Source organism: Manis javanica, chromosome 4 (assembly GCF_040802235.1).
Source record: "Manis javanica isolate MJ-LG chromosome 4, MJ_LKY, whole genome shotgun sequence".
NCBI lineage: Eukaryota > Metazoa > Chordata > Mammalia > Pholidota > Manidae > Manis > Manis javanica.
Genome location: NC_133159.1, coordinates 166,586,868 through 166,611,253, shown reverse-complemented (window position 1 = coordinate 166,611,253; position 24,386 = coordinate 166,586,868). Strand labels below are relative to the sequence as shown.

The 24,386-nt window shown below is 50.3% G+C and overlaps 3 protein-coding genes across 12 annotated transcripts; all 3 read right to left on the bottom strand.

Annotated features, from left to right (window-relative positions):
* Nucleotides 1-235: 235 nt before the first annotated feature.
* On the bottom strand, nt 236-5,363 carry HEXIM2 (HEXIM P-TEFb complex subunit 2). The gene is given in 3 exon segments (XM_073232902.1): nt 236-1,274; nt 3,437-3,535; nt 5,199-5,363. Coding segments are annotated over 3 exon segments (1,059 nt in total). The 3' UTR covers nt 236-479.
* Nucleotides 5,364-11,133: 5,770 nt separating this feature from the next.
* HEXIM1 (HEXIM P-TEFb complex subunit 1) lies at nt 11,134-13,258 on the bottom strand. The gene has a single exon (XM_017670986.3). The coding sequence runs from the start codon at nt 12,587-12,589 to the stop codon at nt 11,510-11,512; it is 1,080 nt and encodes a 359-aa protein (XP_017526475.3). The 5' UTR covers nt 12,590-13,258; the 3' UTR covers nt 11,134-11,509.
* A 3,873-nt stretch (nt 13,259-17,131) lies between these two features.
* On the bottom strand, nt 17,132-23,714 carry ACBD4 (acyl-CoA binding domain containing 4). 10 transcript variants are annotated; one of them, XM_036996846.2, is made up of 11 exons: nt 23,492-23,708; nt 22,979-23,108; nt 22,602-22,722; nt 22,447-22,531; nt 22,066-22,186; nt 21,728-21,814; nt 21,340-21,410; nt 21,177-21,255; nt 20,346-20,476; nt 17,752-17,870; nt 17,132-17,393 (listed from the first exon to the last, which is right to left on the bottom strand). In XM_036996846.2, exons 2-11 carry the CDS (start codon nt 23,064-23,066, stop codon nt 17,246-17,248), a joined length of 1,050 nt encoding a protein of 349 aa, XP_036852741.1. In that variant the 5' UTR covers nt 23,067-23,108; nt 23,492-23,708; the 3' UTR covers nt 17,132-17,245. The 10 variants fall into 10 exon arrangements, with proteins under 10 accessions (XP_036852741.1, XP_036852740.1, XP_017526480.2 ...); XM_036996845.2 differs by having other exon boundaries at nt 17,752-17,873; nt 23,492-23,685; XM_017670991.3 differs by having other exon boundaries at nt 17,752-17,873; nt 21,177-21,252; nt 23,492-23,680.
* Between the last annotated feature and the right edge of the window lie 672 nt (nt 23,715-24,386).

The following is a 24,386-nucleotide window of genomic DNA, read 5'->3' as shown; positions in this document are numbered from 1 at the left end:
TGGCTCCTAACTGAGCCCCCTCTCACCTCTGCATCCCTATCTATAGAACTTTCAGAGCAGTCAGATTGTTCCCGGACACATGGAGTAGAATTCAAGCATCCTGAAGACCTTGCTGGGTCCTGGATCCAGAGGTTTGCTGTCCTCCCACACTTGGGGCAAGGGGGAACTAGAACCCCAGTCTCAGAGCTCTCTGGAATGAATGTGCATTGATTCTCAGAGCAGGCCTAGTGACATTAATCCTAGCCACTCGCATTTGATCTCATCAAAACCATTTAATTTCTTTGGGAAAAATAAGATCGTGTCAAAGAACAAATTGCAGAAATGACAAAGTGGAAGTCTGAACCTATTTTAGCTGTTCTCAGGGGCTCAGGAGTCCTGAGGTTGGTTTTCATCTGCCACCTGCCTCCTTGAGACTTCGCTGGTCTGAACATGTATGAAATGGAACCTTCTCCCTTGGTCAACCTGGATGGGGGGCACCCCTAGGTGCCCAGCACCCCACCCTGGCAGCTGCCCTCGCGGTTCCACATCTCCTTCTCCTGCCGAAGCCGCTGGTTCTCAGTCCGGAGCCTCTCTACCTCAGCAGCCAGTTTCTCTACCTGGCAACAGGGCTGCTGGCTCCTGCACCCCTGCAGCTGCTGCAGCCTCCTTGTCTCCTCCTCAGCCTGTGACAGCCGCTGCTCCAGAGCCAGGTAGTCTTGCACCAGCTCCTGCTTGCTGCGGCCCTGCAGGCTCTCTGTGTGGTAGCGCTCATAGGCCTCAGAGAAATCCCTCTGTTGGAACTCACCATGAGCTCGGCCTTGCCCGTCGCTGTCATCAGCCTCACTCTCCCCACTGGAGCCTGGGTGGGAGGCGCCATGGGGCACATCCAGGTTGGGCTCCTCGGGATCCCGGTCATTCATCAGGAACTGGGTGGTGTTGTAGGGTGCCACGGGCTGGCCTTTAGCAAACATCTCCTCACGGACCTGTGAGGCCCTCTGGCTCTGCCTCTCATCCCATTGTTGCTTCTCAGCCCAGCTCAGCTCCAGGTAGGGTCACCAGTCCCGCTTGCGCCTAGAAGGCCGCCGCCGGTGCTTCTTACGACCCAGCACAGCTTCCACTGAGCAGCTCCCTGGGCTCTGGGTCCTGGGACCCCTACTGTTCCAGTCCAGGCCACTGCCAGCCCAGGTTGGATCATCCTCCTCTGAGTGGCTTTCCATCCTGGGTGTCAGGGGCAGGGAACAGCGAGGGTTGTGAGCCTCCGGGGGTGTTGCCATGCTCCCAGGAGCACCTGAGGTCTAAAGAGAGAGGACAGTGGAGGATGGATCACAGCCAGCTGGTGGAAGAATTCTTCCCTGTCCACACAGCTAACTTGGTCCCTCTCTAGCCTCTCATCCTTTTGCAACCATTTGTTTGTTTATGGGCTTACCTGTCTACTGTTTGTCCCCCAACCCTCCCCCAGCAAACTCATGGTGAGAGCAGGAATTTTGCCTGTGTATTCACTCTGTAATTTCAATGTCTACAACAATACTGGTACAGGGTTCAATAGTCTTTGAATGAATGAAGGAAGAGGAGGAGAAAACAGGTGGAAAGTGGTTCCTGATGCATTTGCTTGATGAGAAACCCAAACAGAACTTTGTTCTTCCCTCTTCCTAGAAAGCTTATCTTTCAGACAGAGCTGGCTTCACGGGTAAGCCACTTATGCAGCTGCTCAGGCCCCAAACTTTGCTTAATGCTCTGCTGTTGTCTCGAACTTAGTAATTTTTGAGCAAAGAGCCCTTTGCACTGAGCTCCACAAATAATGTAGCTGATCCTTCCAACTATTTGCATAGCTGACTGTTTTTCATCCTTTAAGGCTTAGCTCCAATGTCACTCATTCAGAAAGGCATTCCCTGGCCATCCTATCTAGAGGAGCCCCCAGATTCCCTTCCCAGAGACTCCCTATCATGTGACACAGTTAATGTCCCATGTAGTACTTAGCACATTACCACTTACCATCTGGTTCTTCCTGTAAGAATGTATCTTGTCTGTTCAGTTCACACTGGGTCTCCATGCACAGCCCAAGGTAAGTGCTCAATAAATATATGTTAAATGACATAAAATTGGAAAACTAAACTCCTTTTTGTCATTCTAGGGTGAAGAAGATGGAATGTATTTAGTCCAGGCAGAAATTGGTATCACTCTTCAACATGAGGGGCAGAAAGGAGGTCCTAATTAGGAAGAGGAAGGGTCAACCTTCAGGCTGCAGACAAGAGAATTCTTGAACTTATTTTAGAGGCGGAAAGGACTCTGTCAAGAGAGTGTGTGTTCAGGGCATCTGTTTATCTCTGCCCATGGTTAAGGGTGGGAATACTGCATGTGGGGGATGGGGAATGAACTGCTCTAAGTTTGTGGTTTAGGAAATTCTAATAATAACCACTACCATTCACATGTTGTTTTATTATAAAGAACAGGTTCAGAGACATCTGAGCACAGGTCCATGCAAGCATAGGGCATGTATTGGGGAATACATGCAGCCTGAAAGAGCTAGAGGTGTGTTATGTGTGTTTTGGAGATTGTGAAGTTCTCTTCATAATTTGGGATGGGGTGTGTTGGAAGTGCAAGTGTTGTTTGTTGCGTGGTATTATTACTTCACCTGTAAGGAAATCATCAATCAAGAGAACTGGGAACTCTGAGGCAGGGTGGCCCAATCATCCACCTACTCTCAGCCTTCAGTAAATGCCCCCAGTGCTCTTTTCTCTTGACCTATCCAGACCTGCCCCACAGCCCCAAGCGCCACCTTCTCCTGAAAACTTGTTCCTCTACCACAGTTACCACTATTGCAGGCAAGCTGTGTGCTCTGGGTGAGTAATTTGCCTTCTCTAAACTTTCTAGCCTGACATGTCATAAATAAATCCGGTGGCTAGGTAGAGTGGGTCAGAGGAGCTAAGTTCCTTCTTCCCATGCAGGAAGCTGGAGACTGGGTGAGAAGAATGGACAAGGTGAGAACATGGGCTGGGAAGGTTTGGGCTCCTGTTGCCATATCAGAGGGCCTGATACAATCTGTCTCTCCCCTCTCTCCTGGGTGATACTGTACTCTCCACCTCCATCCTAAATTATGAACCAATTGCTCAAACTCTTTTCCTTGCATTAGACTTGGTTCTCAGCCAGGACAAAATGCAAGGCAGGGTTTTTTAAGTTTAAACCCTAGGTCTTCTGCTTGCTGGCTGCATGAGACTAGAAAAAGTATTTCAGCTCTTAGAACCTTAGTTTCTTTGAAGTGGAAATAATAATTCCCACCTTGAAGGACTACTAGGCTGTCATGAGATGGCACAGATGTAGCATCTGGCATATTGAGTAAGGACTCATTCAAAAATACTGATTTTCTAAATATGCCGACACATCTGAAACAAGATGCTAGGATCCTAGTTGGCAGGATCCATGTTCAGGGCACTCAGGTGTCTGGCAGTGTGGGGCTTACCTTAGCCTCCTCCAGGGCTGCTGGTGACTCTATATCACAGTGGTCTGGTTCAGAGTAGCCACGTTCCTCTGTTCCAAATCTTTCAGCAGTTGCCTTTAACTAATGACACCTGCTTTAAATAACAAGCAACCTAAGTCCTGAAGAAGAATTTTTTTTTAACCAAGGCAGCAGCGGCCATTTTGTAGCACCAAACCTGCACACCCTCATTTTCAAATGAAGGCCTTGAAGGCTGCCCCCACACCCTGGCTTTCACACCTCCAGCCAGCAAGGGGCCAAATGGGGATTAAGAGGTCATCTTCCCTGTTCTGCTCCTCAAGCCGCAGGCCAGGGTTTACATCCTATGACTTCTCTGGGAAGTCACTGAGGCCCAGGCTCACTGTTAGGAAGTGAGGCATATGCTTTGTTTCCCCCAACAACCAGAAGAGAGACTACCAGGGAGGAGAATATGACCTCTCCAGCAATGACCGGGAGAGGCTGCGTGTCGAGTGGGTCAGGGGCTCCAAGAAAATATGTAGCAGGCTTGGGATGGGTCGTTTCCCCTCTGCCTCCAGCGCCCCCAGTCTTCACTGTCCCCCCACCCCCACCCCCACCCCAGCCACCTCCTTCCCAGGCCGGGCTCCAGAAGTCAATGCTTCAAGAAACACGGCTGGGGCCCGCGCTGGGCCTGAGGCCTTTTCATCTACAGACCTGGCCTGCCTCCCTCCCTCCTTCCTCTCAGGAGGGGGAAACAGAGGAAGGAAAAGGAATTTTTGCACTACACGCAGCTGGGAGGGAAACCCAACTGGGATAAGAATGGACTTCTTAGTGAGGGGAAATGGTCCGGGAAGATTCTGCAAGGGCATAACTGACCTATTTGACACACGACTATGTCTGTGTGTCTTTCTGTGCGACCGCCTGTCTGTGCAATCCCAACGCTTCTATTCTACCTCTCGTTGCGTTGTAGCAGCTCTAGTCAAGCCGCTCAAGCACTGAAGTTGCGGGGAGGGGACAGGCTGGCAGCGCGGGGCCTGCTGGGGATTGCTTAGAAAGGCGGATCAAGATACTGTCACGTCAACAGCCACAGCGAGGACTCCAAAACCCGTCTACCCTTGCGCGAGCGGCGTCCGCGTTCACCGAGGCCTGTTTTGATTGGCCAGTTTGTCTGCCAATATTTCCACTTTCATCAACGATTAGCTGTGAAGAAGCACAACTGGATCCGCCTCTTCCGAGCTCAATTAAAGAGTTCATTGCTGGAGTTAATCTTCACTGAGCAGAAAACAGATCCGGGTGCCAGGGGCGGGGCTGTGGGCGCGGAGGGATCCTCGCCCCTAGAGAAGGGCGACGAGAAGGATCGGTGGCCGCCGCCGCCATTTTGGGCTGGGAGGAAGCAGCGGAGGGACTCGCTGCGCAGTGAGAGCACCCCATGGGGGGTGGTCCGGGCGCGGGGACAGGCCGGGCCGAGTGGGCTGCCTGAAGTGGCAGCCCCAGGAGGCGGCGGGGAGTGGGACCGGGGACCTGGGAGGGGTGAAGTTTGGAGTCTTCCCGACCGGGCCCGGTCCTCAAACCGTCCCGGCGTCCCCGCAGCCTCACCTCTCAGAGCTCGGGGTTCTTAGGCAATTACCGCTTGTTTCCCAATACCCCAGTTGGTATGAGATCGGGTGAAACGGCTCTCCTCTGCTCTTTCCACGGGGACGCAGACTCTGAAGCCGAGATTTGCGAAGTTCTTTCCCTACCCCATGCGGCCTGGGTATGGCGGTGAGGCCCAGCGTGGCGGGACACCCACTTCGACGGGCGAGGTGGGGGCGACGCCAGGTTCTAAAGACTGGCGCCGGGGAGGGTGGAGGCCGCAGCTCCAGCCGCACGTTCCTCTAGCGTGGCAGTCAGCTGAAGGCTCCGAGGGCGGGGACCCCGGTGCACCCGCCATCCCCCCACCGTACGCCAAAGCCATTACGCGGCCAGGGCCACGGAAAGGAGCAGCCTTCTTCCTATTGTAGCAGCCACCGATTCTCCCTAGATAGGAGCACGTGGAAACCTTCACGATCCCAGTGCTTGGAAATCTTTGGGCGCCCCTTCCCTCAAGATTTCTCCTGACCAGCCCCGATTCTAGGAACGACCCGGGTTCGTACGTTGCCGGTCATTTTGGGAAACTCCGAAAGTGTGCTCTTGCACTTGTACACTAAAAGGGGATGGGTTTTGCCCTTTGTGGGGTTGGGGCACATAAGAGTCGCGACGGCTCTAGGAATAAAAGTGGAGTGGCCCATTTCGGATGCTCCAGGAACATCTGTTTGCACTTTGAAATCTGAGCTATAACCTTTACCAAAACTTGTGGAGAAATGGTTGCTGTCCTAGAGAATTCCAATGTTAATCTTCATAAAACTACAAATTCTTTCCAGTTTGAAAACTTTTCTCCCACAAAGTAAACAAAATGGTGGTGGTGGGGTGTTGTTTTGCCACTGGGTATTGTTACTAAGGAACCTCAATTTTGAAATTGTAATTAATTGAAAATCATTTCTGTAGGTCCTAGATGCTACCAAAATAGAAATTGGTTTTGAGCTACATCACATATGTGGCCTTTGGTGGGTTAGGAAGACATACTTTGAAAAAAAATAAACATTATAGCTGTAGCAGCTTCTTAAGGATTGAAGTTTGATGTGAAATTATTTTCCTGAATTGCAAATTAAACTATCTTGTTTCCTACTGTTCAGAATCTAAATTCAGAGAGATTTATAGCTCAGGGATATCTGAATAATTTTGTTGCCAAAAATGTGAGGTAAAGTTATGCCTAGGTAGACTCGAGTACGTAGGCAATGAACTTTATCTTTGAGCGTAACTTGCAGTAAATCTCTGCCAGTTATACGTAGATCATTCTGAAGCCTTTGGCCTTAGTAGCAAGAACCTTAAAAGGTTCTTCAGAACCAAAATCCTGTTTCTCCTATTAATATATGTGTATTTTTTAAGTTGTAAGAGTAACAATTCCATAGCTTGAACTGTTTTCTCCTACCCCCAGATATTCTTGGAGAAAGTCTTAGAACTAGGTTGCAAAAATATGATCACCATTGACTTGGGTTCTTAATCCAGAATTTGAACCACTTACACCTAAAAAGAAGCTTCAGTACACTTGATTTGTACTGTAGGTTGGCTTTTGGCTTATGTTGTTTTCATTTTACACTGATCTACAGGTCAATATGTGAGTTGGGAAACTACTTGGTAGCAGTTAAGTTAAATAGTCACAGGAGCTGAAAGTACTGTGTGGTTCTTCTGTCAAGAATTTAATGGAGGAGGATCCTAGCCTCTTGTGGCTCCATTGTGAAGTAATCTAGTTAAGCCTCTGGATGCTATCAAGTGAAGAACACTGTACCAAGTGCAGAAACTGGTTATTTGTACAGTTGAAAACTTATCTTTAAGGGTTGACCATAACCATTCCTTGATAAGAAAAGTTTGGAATATAACTAATTTATGAGGGGTCCCTTGGTTATGAACTGAGCAAAACTCAGGACTGGAAGTTAGGAACTCCAAGTTCTATTTGTGTGTGCGCTGCCAGTGACTTGATAGGCTTGGCTAGAGACCAAATCTGAGGAGGAGACCAGGCTGGCATTTTGTTGCTGAGTCTGTTGTTCATCTAATGTTCATCCAGACCTTCAACTTCCTCAGCTCTCTCCTTTCACATGAGTTGCTTTGTAGTTTTTGACAAATTGGTCAAACCCTATATACCTCAGTTTCCTAATTTGAAGTGGTATCAGTGCTGCCTCCCTCATAAATACCTTGAAGAGTAATCACTTTGAAAGCTATGTAAACATTTACTTGCTGTAACTTCATTATTTGGGAACTTTAGAACTTAATGCTTCAAAGGTTATTTGGGGCAGTTGGGAGGCCTGCCTTACCTAACTGTGGCCTTTGTTGCCCATGGCAGCATAAAGGTTGGCTATCCAGATAAGCTGAAGGAGGGTCAGTTTTCCTGGGTACCAAGAAGTTGTTACAGTGATGTCCTCGACATGTGCATTTGCCTGGTGGCTTACTCCTGGCGACCTGTGGCCATGTGTGAGCAGGATTCCTTGATAGAGGGAGGAATGGATTCTTTACAGCTGTCCTCTTTATGATGAAGATGCTTGCTTCTGAACCATTTGGTTTCTACAGTTAATCAGTTTTTTACACTCTATGTCTGGCTCTCCCCATCATCTTCTGTCTTTTCTCCTTTTAAGTTGTTAAAATGTTTGCTATTTATTAAGTACACTTAGTAATTATAACTAGAGAGAGAACCGACTTCTCAGACATATTCCCCTCCATCCTGCAGTCTGGGCTTCTGCCTGTGCCTAAAAGTTGTACTGGAGTTCTTCAGGTATGCAGAATTCTGTGTTTAAAGCAGGTTTCAGAACTTCAAATTATTCTGACCCTCTGGAGGCTAGGACAAGTGATGCTATCAGTTTCTCAAATTCTTGTGCTTGGAGCTGCCTAAAGCCCCTACATTTTTCCTTCAGGGATACCCTTTTTGCTCACTGCAGACCCAGGGCTTTTTAACACTTAACACGAAGTCAGTGGAAGTGTCAAATAAAATGTGATTTCAGGTGAGAATTTACAATTCCCTTCTGAATTTCTGCTTTTCTTAAAAAAAGTGTTTAAGCCACATATAATTGCTCTGTGAGCTTTATTGAGGGATCACACTAGCTATTTCAAAAGACTTGCCAATAGTTTACTGTAGCAGCTCAACCATTTGAAAGAATTCTGTTGGTCTGCAAAGGTTTATTAGTAAACTAGGATTCTTGCTGTTGCCCATGTAGTTGCATCATTTGTCATAATTGAACTGCCTCTAACACCCAAGAAAAAGTTTATTCAGGAGGATTTGTGAGAGCTAAATTATTGATCTGCCTAAACCCAGCCTTTGTTTTTTCAATAAGAAATGGATTGAGGTTGTAAGCTTTCCAATATTCAAAGATGACTGGCAAAAAATTGGCCCAAGATTGAATCTTTGCCTCTGTGTATTTTGTTCCACTTGCAGAGTAGGACTATTACCCTTTGGTCAGCAGATCCCACTGTGCAGGGCCTGACTTTAACATTTTCCTTCTTTTAAAAATTACCTTTGTTTCAAGCATCAATTATTTATACTTTGAGAAATAATAGTAATGAGGAATTTTATTCCGGTGATCTTGTCAAATGTGAAAAATATGTTTTTTTTTAAAAACCCATATACTCAAGTGTACTTAGGCACACATACTATCTTAATTAACTCTAGCCAAATTTTCCATCACACTGTTGTGAATATTTGTTGCCAGCTGGTCTTAAAAATGGTACTTGACATTTGTATAGCACATTTTCATGCTATCTTGTTTAGTCCTTACAAATTATGTAAAATAGTCATGGCCCCATTTTACTGATGAAGAATGAGGCACACAGAGTTTGAGATATGTCCAGGGTTGTACTGTTAGTTTATGGTAAAATTATGACTAGGACCCTGGATTTTTGACTCCTAGTCTGGACTAATTTGTATGTTTCCTTTAGAGATACCTCATCTGTTTTTTTTACCCTGAACTAAACCCATCTGTGACTCCTGGTTTTCTGTCCCACAAACTGAAATCTAAAGAGTACTGTCTCTGGAGGGCTACTTTATGTTAGAGGCTAGCCCAAGGAAAGTTTTCCTTACTCAAAGGAGGATCAAGTTATTGTGCCAGCTGTCTCAAAGTTTGGGAAACACTTTGCCCTGGCTGGATAACCAGGCTCCAGTATGAAAAAGGGAACAAATCAATTGCCTATGTGTAAACTTGGTCTTTTGAGCAGCTGTTAAAACCTTTGGCAGAGAGCACGTTAGTGAAAGGTTAGAGTGGGCTTAGGACTATTTGTCATCACAACCCCCTGATAATATAGGTAATTGAGAGCAATTATATGCTAGAGTAGTGTTTCAGTAGCAAGTGTTGATAGAAAACTGAAATTTCACACAAACCTCATCATTCCGAGAACAGAAATGCAATATAAAATGCCAGTGTCTTTGAATGGAGAATTCAGAAAGTTGTGTATTTGAAGGTAAGTTAGTAATTTATGAATTACTGAAAATTAAATATTTGCATATTTTTAAAGACTGAATTTGTCTAAAAGTAAAACTTTTTTTCTGATAAATGCACTTACAGTGTCTTTCCAAGACTAGTAACTAGGGAAAACAAGATTGTTTTACTTAAATCCATCTTAAGAGGTTCTAGAATCTGAGATTATCGCTGTTGCATGAGTCAAAGTGAAGCTCTTGCTCAGCACTGTAAAGCCAGAGGGCAGTGTTGTTGCCAGTCCACCAAGCAGCATGACGTCATAGAAGGGAAATTAACACCAGGAAACTATTTTAAAATAGACGTTTAATGTAATTTTTAGGCCAAATGAAAAACTGATCAGTCATCATCTGTAGTGGACTGCCAGGATAGGGCCAGCTCAGTCCAGCTTTGAAAGCCCTGAGTCAGTCTTGACCAGGATAATTTCACTTGTTTCACTGATTAGTGAATGCTGCTTATGCATCATAACATGCATTTCACTCTTGAAATTCCCCCCCATCTCCACTATTTCATTTAACTGCAGAAGCAAGCTCCCCAGTGGGAGGTTTCTTTTCCCTGCAGGGGTTCTCAACTTCCAAGGAGTCTGACAATCTCATCATTCTCTTGAACCCACTACCCAGAAAAATGTACATGTAACACAAATCTGCATAAAATTTCATGGGGTCCACGTACCCCAAGGCCCCCTATGGTTTATAAGGCCCCAAGTTGAGGAACCCTTGTGCTCATGATTTGAGTAATACAGTGGCCCTAGGGAAATACTGATACAGGGTAGGGGTGGAGATGGGCCTGGGTTAACTATGGTGGCAGGAGGGAGCAATCATGATTTCTTACTAGTGTGATTTTGGGGCAGCAGTTAATTCCCAGGGCTTCCCACATTTTCAAGAGCAGAACTCTAGAACTTAAACAGCTGTCAGCAGTCTAGGAGACTTGAGAGTAGTGTCTACAGGGAATGTGCTGGTTTCCCCTCAGCCCCTAAGGACTTAACTCCTTAACCACCAGCCTTTGATCCTCCTGGAAAGGTGGGCAGCGTCGTTGTTTTGCGGAGTGGGAGTGGGGGGTATCGGGAGCACCTAAATATTGGATAATTAGGTCTAGTCCTTGGAATGCCCCGGCCATTTTCCTCTATAAATCCAATATTCCCTATCTCCAAACATCTTTACATAAAGAGCTGCCCCACAAGTTTATCCAGCCATTGCTTGCATTAAGAATGCAAGAGCTTCTTGCAAGCATCCAGAAACTCCTTACAGCCTTAGTGGGGAGAGGGGAGGGATCACTAAAAATTTATTTGTGAGAATGAAATGAGCATGTCAGTCGTCTAACTGCCAAACTAGGTTTACATTTTTGTTAATAGATGTGAATGGCTACTGAATAGAATTAAAACTTTAATCTTCTGATTGTAGCCACTTTTTGCTCCCGAAACACCCAAACTGGTTCATTTCTCCAGCATTAAGAAATCCAAGACATTAGAAAGCAAGCAAACATTAAGTATTGAAGATAGTTGAGTCTTCATATTTTGCTTGAACTGTACACTGTACCACACAGAAACCTATTCAAGGGAAAAATCCGGCAAATTGAAAATTCACCCATATAAATTTTTTTTTTGAAAACGATAAATTTAATGACTTTACCCTCCAAAATGCAATCACATAAATCAGTATTGTTTTGAATTAGCTCTAGCAATCACACTGCAACTTACATTTACAAATATTATTTATTATGAGTGAATTTAATGGTTCTCAGATTTGGCCATCTTATAAGCTCCCTTTAAGGAGGGAATTTTTAACAGAAAAATGCATTGTATGACTTGGTCAAATTACTTACACATAAAAAAAATTTCTAAAAAGGAAAACAAAGAAAGCAACCCTTCAGTTTCACATAAAGAATAGGAAAAAGCACACAAGCTCTACATCATAGCTAAATTTACCAAATCAACCAAAGCTAGGGGGGATTTCTTTTAGGATTATGTGTCATTAAAAAGGACCACTGTCTTATATACAGATGTATATAATGTTACATTCTCCATCAGTGTAAAAAGTCCCCATTACCACCCCCCCCCTCAAAAGTTTGTCTAGTCTCCGAACTTGGCCAAGGGCGCTCGCTCCTGCTGCCGGTGCAGTTCGTTCTCTGTCAGCAGCTGGAGGTTCTCGGCGCGCAGCCGGGCCAGCTCCAGCTCCAGCTCCCGCACACGCGCGTCGTCGCCACCCAGTCGCTTGCTTTCCAGCCGCAGCCGGTTATTCTCGTCCTCCATGCGCGAGAGGCACTTCTCCAGCTCCAGGTACTCCTTGATGAGCTCCTGCTTGCTCATGTTTTGCAAGCTCTCTGCGTGGTACCGCTCGTAAGTCTCCGAGAAGTCCCGCTGCAGAAACTCGCTGCCATCTCCTCCCATCCCGTCGCTGCCCCCATCCTCCTCGCCCGCTTCTTCCATAAAGTCCTCATCGCTGGTGTCGTCGGATTTGGCGGCGGCCCGCCTTGGGTACAGGCCGGTTTTGAGATCTGGCTCCTCCTGGTCGTGATCATCCATGAGGAACTGAGTGGTGTTGTAGGGCGCGACTGGCTGGCCCTTGGCAAACATCTCGGCTCGAATCCTTGAAGCTCGCAGGCTCTGTTTCTCGTCAAACTTTTTCTTCTCCTCCCAGGTCAGCTTGTAGTACGGTTTCCAATGCCGTTTCTTCTTGGAGGGGCGTCTCCTATGCTTTTTCTTGCCAAGTTGTCTCTGCTGCTGCCCCCACTCCTCTTCGCCCATTGCGGCAGGAGCCCCCAACTTGTTGGCCTCAGAGTCAAGACACGGCTGGGTGAGCGCCTCGGCCTCGGGCCTCGGTTCCCCGCCGGCTGCCGGTGGGGGAGTTCCACCAGCGGACAGGTCATCCCCATTCTGGCCCTTCTCACCCACTTCCGGACAACTAGGTTCTGGACAGACCTGGGTCTGCAGAGGTGGTGGCTGGCGCTCCAGGGTCCCTTCCCCCTCCTGCTCCCGACCGCCACCCGATCGGGGGGACGCTCTCGGTTGCCACCTACTGTCCTCCTCGGGCACACGTTCCTCCGCTCCTGGGGGGCGATCCGGGTTCCGTTCTTCGTGGACAGCATCAGCACCTGTACAGTTGCTAGTTTGAGGCTTATGCTGATATTCTGACAGAAGTGGCTCGGCCATGTTGATACAGTCCTCTTCTCGAAGTTTGAAAATTGTGGGCTGTAAGTCCTTAAGGAAAAAGAGAGGTTTTTCTTTAAAGAAAAAAAATGTTCTCCAATAGAGTCCTCTTCGGTCTGTAATTCTTGCAGCGATGCCTTTCGCCAATCCTGTCAGGAAACTCCAATTGCAATTTCGGGGAACCCAAGTCACTAAAGGGTTAAGCCCCCACAATGCGGGCAGCTTAGCGGGTCCAAGGGGATGCAGCAGCAGTAATGGGCGGAGAAGCGCCCCCACGTCCGAGGAGTTGGTGGGCAAAGCGATGAGATTAAGTCCAACGGGTTAAACCCAGCCCCGAAGGGGTTAAAACTACCAGATGACGCTGCCTCCGAGGGGCCGCATCCACAAAGGGTTAAATCCCCTGCCGCAGAGCCCACAAGGGGTTAAAGTCCCAGAGTCACCTCCTCCCACTTCCACGGGTGTCGCTCCAACCCGAACTCCCAGTTCCCTAGGCCCGGCCGGAGCCTCAGCCGAGGACAGACAAACTCATCTCCCCTTTGGCTCGAAGCTCTGCTCTCCTCAGTTCTCCGCCTCCTCTTTTCCTCCCTCCCTTCCTCCCTCCCCCTTCCTACAGCTCCTCTTCCGCCTCCTCCCCCAACTTCCCCTCCCAACCTTCCACTCCACCTGCCAACTTCCAACTGCTGCCTCCCAGCCCTCTGCGCCCCTTTTATATAGAGGCCTGTTCGCCCCGCCTACGCGCATGCGTAACGGAGTCCCTATCGCCGGAAGATGGGAGTCGTAGTTCCTATCTTTCAGGCCCGCTGTCCTCGCGCGCCGTGCGACGTAGCCAATCCCAGAACGTGTAGGGAGCGTCTTTCAGGACACCTCCTTCCATGGCTTATCCCTTACTAAAGAAATTTGAGTGACCATTGGTCAAGAGGCAGACGCCTTGCCGAGGAAGAAAGACCAATCGCAGAGAAGATGGGGCGGGTTCTGGACCGTACCATTCTGCTTCAGGAATACGAGAAGATTCTATGGTCTCTACGGGTTCACACGGAACAGTTTTATGAAACGGTGCGTTTTAAAGGCTATTATCGTATACCTGTCCTTAGCGTAAGGGTTCTGAAGATAATAAACATTTGTTAACGAAAGCGAAAATGGTTTATTCCTAAAAAGTAGTCCCTAACGTGTAAAAAAAGGATTAAATCGTATAAAGAGAGATGTTGGCCCACAGCTAATAACTTTTGATTCTTAAGATTTTAGTAATGGTTTTAAGTTGTGTGGTTAGTGCCTGGGACTGACATTTGCGGAGAATATTATAAAAATATTTCATAAAAAAAGAACAGCGCATGAAGAAGTAAACAAATGAAGGATAAAAAGTCCCGCCTTAAAGGGAAAGTGTGACTGCTCTAGCGCAGCAACTTCGCACTAGGCCTCAGAAGATGAGAAGGCAGGTTCGAGTCCCGGGTGACGTCCACCCTCGGACTGGCCTTGGGACCCGAGGGCGACTCCCACCCCCAGACTAATCTTCCAGGGCGGCCGCTGCGCCAAGGACCCTGCAAAATGGTGGGCATTGCCCGAGCCCCTCACCTGGACCGGGATCCGGGAAGCGTCGGGTGTGAGCCCAGGGTTCCCCCGAGACCCGGGGCAGGAAAGCCTCGCCCCGGAGCCTCGGCTTCTGTTGGAAGAAAATGGCCTCCTGGGGTCAACTTGGTTTCTTTGCTTCGAGCCCACTGAGCTGACCGGGAACGTTTTCTGAGAAAGGGACAGGGGAGTCTGGGCCAGCTGATGAGCCTTCTGCTTGGGAAAGGGTTCGAAATTAACCAGTTTAAATAATCAACACTAACTGGCCAAGAGAGAAGGGGGTGTCATCAGCAGGGGTTCTTCCTTATCGATAGGCTCTGGGCAACATCGGGAGGGAAACAGCCAGAGGCTTCCCCGAGGAGGAGGAGGCCTTTCTCAGAAATGGAGGCAGGGGCATTTGGCCCGGTACTGTGGTGTAGATAAATGGGGAAAGAAGGCGCGATATATTCTTGAGAAAATCACCCGTATTCCAAGCTCCTGCCCACAGCTCAGGGCCCTGGAAATAGCCCAAACCCTCTGCTCGAATCACTTGGGCCTAAAACCTGAGTGTAATCTCAGTTTCTCCTTGCCACACACCCAATGACCCATCCTCCTTTCTTCCTTATTAGCAGTGTCTTACATTCCAACTGTTTTGCACCGTGTAACGTTTTTAACACAGAGAACCATTGATCCCCACCACAGCCCAGTGAGTTAAGCTGGGTAGAATTATTGACTCCCTATTAGAGATAAGAAATCTGTAAGACTCAAGTGAAACGACTTGTCCAAGGTCATACAACAATACAACAAAGTGGCATGAAGCAAAGGTGTTTGTGTCCCCGTGCCATTTTTCTTTCTGTCAAACACAAAATTACCTTTTTTCTCAAGAACTCTGGACTTAGTTTCTCTTCATTGCCTACTGCTTCAACCTAATAAAAGGCACTTATTTATTTCTTCATCTAACAAACATCTGTTAGAAGGGCACATTATGAATAGAATGTTATCTCTGCTGTTCATGGATTGTGTGGAGAGACCATCAGCCACAGGGAGCCAAAATGGCAGGAGAAGAAAATCTCTGCAGGAGCTTGTGAGCCAACATGCTTAGGAGTTAAGAATTGTGGACAGGTTTCTTGGGGAGGTGACATCCCGGCTGTCTCTGAAGGATGCACAATTTTCAGGGAGGGTGGCATGAAGCGCGCGTTCTATGAACAGCAAGAACCATGTCCAAAGACACTTGTCTGGGAACTTGTGAATGGTTCTGTGGGGGAAGTGGTGATCAGCATGCCTAAAGGGAGAGGCAAACAAGAGTGCCTCTGGGGCACATACGGATGTTCTAAAATCAACTGTCCCAGCCTGTTTTCCCTGGCCTTTCAAGAACTCGGGTCTATCTGAAAAGCCTGCCCTTCTCTGTGGTGCTTCATTAGTCCTGCAGGAGGCTCCCTCTAAGAGCTGCCGCTCTCAATGAGAACTCCCTGAGTAAAAAAATTTTGCAGATTTCTTGACTGGGACTCAGAGACTTGTAAACTTTTGCCACATTTTCAGACTGTAGAGGACTCCTGTGTACTCTCAATCGGGATTTGAAGGTACAGCTGAGTCCAGCCTCAGTTTATTGGACGGGGCTCAGCTGAATGGGTTCATTTGTCATGGATAGGGTGGCCAGACTGATAAGTTGTGGAATTCTAGAATTTTGCCAAACAAGAGACCAGGCACCTTGATATTAGCTGAGTTTTAACCCTCTGCCAGGCATTTTATATGTCTTGGTCATTTAAACACCAGGACTGATTTATTATGAAGAGCTCTTCATCCTTATTTCACAAGCAAGGCAATCCAGGCTCAGAACGCTTAATGTGCCCAAGTCACAGCCAGTGTGTGCAAGTGGTGGAGGTGTGTCCCCCCAGGCCTGCAACCCCAGCACCACTTTGTTGCCTGTCCCACTGTCCTGATGTCCGTTTTTAACACAGCGATTTATTCAGCCTCTCTGCTTAACCTGGGCTGGACCCCGAAGTAACAAGGCCCGTGTGTCTCCAAAGCAGACACTCTCCCCGCTGTGAGAGGACTGACGGAGGGAGTTTGGGAGTTTAAAGTTCTCCAAGGAGGGGCCTTCAAAACTGTCTGTTCCAAACCAAGGGGGTAAGAAGGTCCAGGATCCCAGGTGGTGGCAGCTATAGGGGGCTCAAAGCTGCTGCGGCCTCCACGGATGGGGATTCTGGCCAATGGCCTCTGAGGCACCAACACTAGCAGGCACTCAGAGCGGCGGGTTCCCAGCTTAATACGGGTCCGTGGCTTACAGCCTGGGGACGACAGGGCTGGCGCTGACCAGAATGGGGCCAAAGCTGCCAGGCGCTGAGAAAAGTAAGTTCGGAGCCCGAGCGGCCTGCAGCAACCGGCGCTCCCGGAGGTCTTTGCCCCAGCAGGGATTCTGCCCACCCCGACAGGGGCTCCCGCGCAGGTCCCCGCCCCCCACTCCTCAGGGCGGGGCAGGACGAAGCTCCCGCTGGGTCTCGGCCTTCCAGAAAATTCCCTGTGAAAGCCCAAGCTTGGATGTCTCGGGGAGGAGCATTGGGAGCGGGCTGCCGAGGACGGGGAAGTGGGCGTGGGCACTTCCGTGGCCCGAGTCTTGGGAACCCCCCAGCCACGCCCAGCGCGAGGAGCAAGGCGGCAGCCGCCCCATCCCCGCCGGGTTCCTCTCCTCCCCGCCACCCTCAAGTCGCCGGGCCCCCCGACGGAGCCGCGCTCTTCGCCTCGCCGCCCGGAGCCGCAGAGGGCCCCCACCCCGCTCGCGGTGTCCCCGCTCCCCGCCGCCCCCGCCTCCCCTGCAGACCCGAGTCTGTGTGTCGCTGTGTTCCCATCACTTGCCCCGGGAGGAGGGGAAATCTACCTCCAAACACAGACCTCTGGCCTCCCCGGCCGACGGCTGTCCGCGGGCCTTTGGGGAGGGGGCAGGGAAGGAGCTGTCCCCCGTGCGCGCCAGATCCGGCTTCCCTTACCCCATGGGGGCCCGAACGGCATAGGAGTAAGGTTTTATTTTATTTAGTGAAACATTCATCGGTAAGTGTATCTTCAGTGAAGACGTCCTGAGTGTGTGCGGCGGGGGTGGGGAGGGAGGCCAGCAAACCGAGCTCATTCCCCTCCTCTGGGGCCTGCCCTCCCCACCTTCCCCCAGCTCGGCCGGGCCTCCGGGCCTCGTCCCGCAGCCTCCCAGCCAATCATTCTTCCAGGCCCCGGCCCAAGTCCCAGCTGGCCCCAGAACCGCCTCCACGGGGAGAGACTGGGGTGGAAGGAGAATCAGGTGACCCGACGGTGAAGAGCGCGGAGCCTGGGCCCGGGCAGCCCCGCCCCCGAGTCACAGGCCCACCCAGAACCTGGGACTGACACCACTCCTGCAGCCTTCCCAGGGAGACTGGGGTTAGGGGAGCGGGCGTCCAAGTGAAGCTGCAGGGAAGGGTGGGGTCTTATCCCACACCCCATTAGGGGAGGGGTGCCAAGGCAACCACTGGGTGGTGGGAGAAACCGCAGTTAATGCTGTTTTCCTAAACCCTAGGAAGGCTCAGGGCACAGCAGGACAGGGGACTCATAGCCTCCTCAGTTGGCTGAATAGCCCCCCCATCCCCATCACAGACAGTCACCTCTTCTGGGTCCGAAACTGTCGGAAGAGCCACTGGACGATGAAGGGCCACAGGAGGAAGAAGAGCAGCGTGCGGCCCGAGAGCCGGAGGGGCCAAGGCTGGGCACTGGGCAGACGCCTCTGCTGCCAAGAGGAAAGGATTTAGGGGTCAGCCCAGGCATCAGCACAGACTGGGCCCTCCTGAGAAACCTGTTCCCAGAATTCAGTGGGAATGTCTGCCTCCCTGAGATTGTGAGGACTGGGACAGAGAAAACCATACCCCCAAAACAGCACTACCAGAAAGGAAGGGATCCTGGGGTTCCCAAGGTGTCCCTGACAGTTGAGCCCCACCTCCCTCCCACATCTTCTTGTCCCAGGGCAATCCCAGCTGCCAAGAGGGTTGGAGGCTGGTGGAGGCACTGGCTTCTAGGCTTTCTCCTCTGAAGTACAAAGCAGTGACCCTGTTGGTGTAGCCCAAAGACCCCATATTGTAAAGGATGTGCCACACATTTCAAATGAGGACCCTGGTTGCCCAGATTTTTAGAGTCTGAATATCATTCTCTGCTTAAAGGAGCCAGGGCTTCTTAGAGTGGTACAGGGAAGGTAGATGTGAATGTGGGGCATATTGTACTAGAAAGCAAAGAAGCTTTTAAAGATTAATCAGGTAATGGGTGTAAGAACAGGAGACCCAGTTTAGAAGGGTCTCTGCTACCAAAGTTGTGACAATCTGTGTATCAAAATAAATAAATTACAGTTGCTTGAAATACTGAATCTTTCAAATCCATGATTCCATAATGACACCCAAAAAGAAAGTTGGAAATTTGTCACCACAGCAAATCAACTCCTTACTTTAAAAATAGATAATTGAAGAGAAAGATTAAGTGTTTATTCTGCCTTGGTATAAGGGCACTGTATTTCAGGGAGGTCCTAGATGTGCCTGGATCATGGAAATGCTACAGAAAAATGGCAGTGAATAAAAGTAAAAGGAATAATGGAATTTAAATGTCAACATTTTTTTTTTTTGCAACCACTAAATAATTAATCCAGGTGAGGATTATCTATCAATTGTTGTCAAAAACTGTGTGGCAAATGGGACTGATGGGGAACTAGACATCCCCTGGCTGCAAGAGGAAAACATGACTTTATAATGGTAGGACAGACTCACTCCTTCATCCGTGCTAGAATCATTAACAGTGGGACATCCAGATAGGCATCCCCTGATGTGAAGAACGTCACTTCTGACATAACCTGGTCATGTAAACTAGCCACGAGGAGGGTGTAATCAGACCGACCCAAAAAGTGAGCATGCTATAGGACCACTGGCCCAGTCTCAGTAAGCCAATAGCAAGGAAAAGGGACTGGCGTAGATTAAGAGTCTGAAAGGACAGAGGAACCAGGTGCAGCATGTGCTCCTGGACTGGCAGCTGGAAAAAGCAACTTCAGGACAACTGGGAAGATCTTAGTTTGGATCGGGTGTTTGATGACATGAAGGATTTAATTATTGTGTGTGACAAAATGTAGTTTTGGCTAGGTAGTAGTGTGTTCTGATTTTTAGAGATGCAAAGCCAAAAATTTTAAGGTAGAAACCTTTGAAATTTTCAACATATAAAATTAGTAAAAGGTAAAATAAGGAAAGCCTCATGGGGGTGAGTGCTGAAAGAGAGCCACTGTAGATTTGAGGAAATTCCCACCACCCACTGTGCCAATACAGCAAGGAGTCACCGGGTGCTCCCCCACATCCAGCAAGTCGGCGCTCTCCTGCCCCCACCACTCAGGCTTAACTTAATAACAGACCTACACAGAGTTTATGGTGGGTGCCAACTTTGGAGGGAGACAGACCTGGGGCCACCCCAGCTCCATCACCTAATGGTAATAATAACACAGAACCCCCTTCAAGAAGACTTTCCTGTGTATTGGGCATTGCAAAAGCACCTAGTTGAATTATCTCATCTAATCCGCACAACAGCTCTGTGAGGTTCTTCCAGGTTGTATGACTTCAGGTAAATTGCTCAACCTCTCAAGAGACTTAGTTTCTCAGCTGTAAAAGGGATATTAAAAGAAAACATACAGGGTTGTTGTGTGGATCAAATGAGATGATGTAAATAATGTGTTTGGCACATAGCTGGGGCTACAGAAATGGCAGCTGTCATTTATTTTGCAGGAGTTTAGGAGCAGAGGTATAAGGGGCAAGCAGATGTAGGAGACGGGGCGGGAGTGAAGGATGCAAGAGTCGAATTGTTTGGGGGCAAACTCTAAATCTGGGAACAGAAATTCAGAGGAGCAAAAGGGACCCCAGCCACAATGCAAAGAGTAGACACATCCTGGCTCTTCCAAAGTGTTGAAATCAGTCGTCATGCTCTGCTTCTCTTCAGGCAAAGGAAGGTAAGAGCAGGAAAAGAGGGCCCTTCCCACCCTCCCAGGGTGGAAGCACTTCAGACCCCCTGACTTCTCTGCTTGCAGCGTGGAGCCACACCATTCTCTGGCAAAGGCAGAGATGTGGGCAGGTGAAGAGGTGGGGACAAAGTCAGAAGTGACTTGATGAAGAAGTCAGAGGGTCTTGATAAAGACCGTCAGCGTTCTGCCCCAAGCTTGCCCTGGGCTTTGGTCAGGGCTCACCTGCTTGGGTGGGTCATTCACGCTCTCCAGGCTCTGGAGTCTCCCCTGGACATCCTGCATGTTCTCCTGCAGTGCCCGAACTGTCCCCACCAGCCACGTGTCCAAGTCCTGGGGCCCTAGGAGGCTGCCCTCTGCAGAGCAGACACACAGCAAAGGGCAATCAGGAGGCAACTTAGCTGGGGGCAGGGGGTTGGTGGCAGGTCCAGAGAAGAGTAAGAGTAGAGCACAATCTCTTGTACCAAGTATAACTCTTGTAAAGTCCACCTACATGCCTGAGGAACAGGCTGCCAGGGACTGAATTCCAACATTATACCACTTAGCTGTTGGACTTTGAGCAAGTCAGTAATTTTTCTGAGCTTCATTTCACCATCTGAGAATTAGGGGAAGATGTCATCTCCTTCACAGGGCTGCTTAGTGGAATAAGGGAGATATTATGTATGAAAGTGCCCCTTGTGTGGCATGGCATACTGGAAGTTCTAGAAGGAGATAGGACAGAACTTGTCCTTTGAGAGTCCCAAATGGGAGGCCCAGAGAGAGGATAACTCCCAAGGCCATGTAGCTGGAGATGAGAGAGTCAGGCTAGGACTCCCATCCCAGCTGCCAGCCCAAGGCAGATTCCTGGTGGCCCTCAGGGACAGGAGACCAGGCAGGGACTTTACCCATCCTGGCTGTGCCTGGCTGTTTGGGAACCCTCCCTGGGCAGAGGTTGCTGTCTCCAGGGCCCAACACTGGACTTTCACCTCCAACCCCAGAGGGCAGCCAAGGGAAGGCCTAGGATATCAGAACCACGGGGAAGGGGAGACGGAGGTGAAGGGCCACGCAGGGGTTCACCTTTCTCTGCAGGGGGCACGGGGCTGTTTCCGGTGGCAGGCTCTCCTCCGGAGGCTCCCTGCTGCTCTGCCAAAACCTGCTGAGATGAGTCACGAGATCCCAGGGTGGGGGTCGAGCAGCCAGGGAGCAGTGGGGTGGGGACGGGATATGGGGGGAGTCTCACCAGCTCAGGCTCCAGCTGTTCCAGGGAATCGCAGAAAACCTCAGAGTCTAGGTCCCTAGGTAGCTGGGACTCTGAGGAGGGTGTGAGTAGGGTTAGTGGCAAGAGGGAGGGTATGAGGGAAGAGAGGGGTGTGCAACTGGGCAGAGGCAACTGTCAGGGCACATTAGAGATTGTGCCACAGGAGGCACAGATGGGCCCACAGAAGTGAGGCCCCGAAACAGGAATCCCTGAGCCTGCCTCCTGGCCTTTGGGAGACAGTAGGTCTCAGTGCCTGTGGAGGCGTAGCAGGCACAGCGTGGCATCCATCCTTCTCCCCTTCACCTTCCTGGTTGTCCCCCCCTCCCCTGGCCTGGGTTTGGCTGTCTTCCCCTCCTACCCAGGCACTGACCTGGGCTGGTGGGTGCTGGTTCACTGGGGAGGCAGGGAGGCTCTGCAGCAGCCCCAGCATGTCCATTCAGTACCTTCTCTTTCCGGCCTGCCAAGATGCAGCACCCAGAAGTGGGGCTGGGAAGAGGCTGGTGCCTTCCAGTGACATCAGACCCCTGCTCGGCATTAGCCATGAACTCTGCCTGAGACCCACCCCACCAGGGGCACTGGCTGGGGGCCTTACAGGGATGGCACCTGGAGCCTTCTACCCCCAGACCCCCTCCAACTGAGCAGCCCCCCTTAGTTGGACCTCAGAAAGTTCACTCAGCACTTGTGGAGCTCCCAGCCTAGGGGCCTGACCTGTGACCCTTTTTAGGAAGGTTTCCGGGGGCCTTGGCATATCAGGGATCACTTGGTACAGGGGCTCGAAGTAACCAAACATGTCCTCTGCCACCTCACCCAGGGGTACTGTGTCGATCACCTGTGGAGGAAGGCAACTGTTGGGGAGGGGCTGGCCCCTCCTGCCTTCCTATTCCCCTTGAGCTGGGCCCCCTCCATCTAGTCAGGGACCAGAGACAGGTGGGGTTGGGGAGTGTCTATGATTTGATGAGCATGAAGATGATAGTTCCTGTGGCAGTGTCAATGGACAGGAAACATAATGGGGGTCAGCACTGAAAGGGTGGGGGGCAGGCCACCTGGCTTAGAGTTTGGGGACAAAGAGGAGATGTAGCCTCTCCCTACCTTCTGTGCCACCAGCTTCATCTCAGTGATGTAGGCTGACATGGCCTCTTCCCTGCTCATCTTGCCCAAGCTGTTCCAGGCGTCCCTGAGGGCAGAGGGCTATGAGAGGCTGGTTGACAGCTGAGGCTTGTTTGCCCAACTGGTGGGGAGCTCACCACTTATATCGTCCAATGGGGTCCCAGAACCCAGGCCGGGGGAGCAGGCAGGGCCCCATGGTAGCCTGCTTGTAGTAGCTGTAGAATCGCAGCATCTCTTCATAGGAGGGGCGGTAAGAGCCTGGGCATGGGGTTAGGGAGTGGAGGGCAGAGTATTACCCCAAGCTCCAAGAGAGTGGGGAGGGGGAGAACCACCCTTGGAGAGGACAGAGTATTGAGGGTTCCCACCCAGGGCAGCTGGACAGGACCAGGAGGCAGGGGGGACCACCAGGGAAACCCAGGCAGGGACTCATCTGCAGAAACTTAAGAGATCAGAGCCTCCTAGGAGGCAGACCCAAGTCATCTTGACCCCTAAATGCGGGTCCCTGTACCCTCACCGTTCTTAGGCAGATTCTGAATGACGCTGACTGCCGCCTGGAACTGTTTCTGGCAGTCCGGTTCTGGGCTTTCGTTCTCAGTACCCATACCCAACTGCTTCGAGCCCTGGGGCCCTGCTTTTGAGCGACTCTGCAAGAACAAGCCTCCGTGTGAATAGGTTTCCCAGGGTCCATCCCAGCACACACCTCTGTAAGCCTGTGATCCACTTTCCAGAGGGGCAGACTAAGCTCTTAGAGGCCTGAGTGAGATACTCCAATGCCAGAAGCTCCGGTTGAGAAGACCCCTTTTCCTAACCCAAGGCAGCGTGGGTGGGGGCCAGGGTGGGCGGAGGAGACCTCAGTGGGTGGGTGGAGAAGCAGGTGGCAAGGGTCGCAGTTCCTTTGTAGATGCTTATCTCCAACTTCTAAGACAGGCCAATGGGCAAGCCTAGAGGAGTCAGGGCGGGGCGAAGAGTATCCCCCCACCTGGCTCCCTCATACCCCCGCCCGGCCGCCCGGCCGCCCGGCACTCACCCTGCAGCGCCCACGGCCTGGACACCTGGGTCCTCTCTCGCCACTAGCCGGAGGCTTCCGACTGACCTCAGGGCCAAGTCTGGCCGCGACGGGAAAGCAAGGCAAGCGGGGAAATTTAAACCAATGAGATAGCCCGTTTCAGATTCGGCTTCTATACCCCAACCACTCAGTGCGGCCCTTTCAGGATTATGCAAATAGTTTAGCTGTGCCTCTCCCAATCAGGCGGGGCGAATCCGCTGGGCGGTTCCCCAATCCTTGACAGCCAAAGACGGGCGGAAGCGCCCCCCGGTGGACATAGTGAAATGATGCTGAGTCCTCTCGCCCACTGGTGGAAACCTGTCAGCTGAACCCAGGTCCTGCGGATTCCAGTGAACCAACTCAGCTGTTATTCAGACACTTACCAGGTGCTGGTTAAAAAAAAAGGGAGTTATGTCCTGGGGTCAGGGGTTCAGGAGTAGGGACATTGTGTCCCCAGGAACACTTAAGTGCAAACCAGGAGAAGAATGAGGAAGGTCATTCTTGGAAGAAAGAATTGCAGGATCAAAAGTCCAGAGACGAAGATTTGACATTTAGAAAGATATCCAGAGAGGGGTGGGGACCCAACCAGCATGCAGAATCTCTGCGTCGGGAATATCTGAGAATGGGATAGAGCCTGAAGCAAATAGAAGGCAAATCTAGGTCCAGAGAAACTAAGCTTTCTTTTTGAGATGCCACGCTCTTGGCCGCCTCCGAGGGGCGCTGTGCGCCCAGTTCTCCGATCCTGACCTAGGGCACTTACAGACAACCCAGACAGGCGTGCACACGCAAGCGTTCGTCCCTGTCCTCCCACCCTTCAACCACAAATATTCCGGTGGCTTCACGTATAGTAAGTGAACGCATGACTCAGTACCAGAAC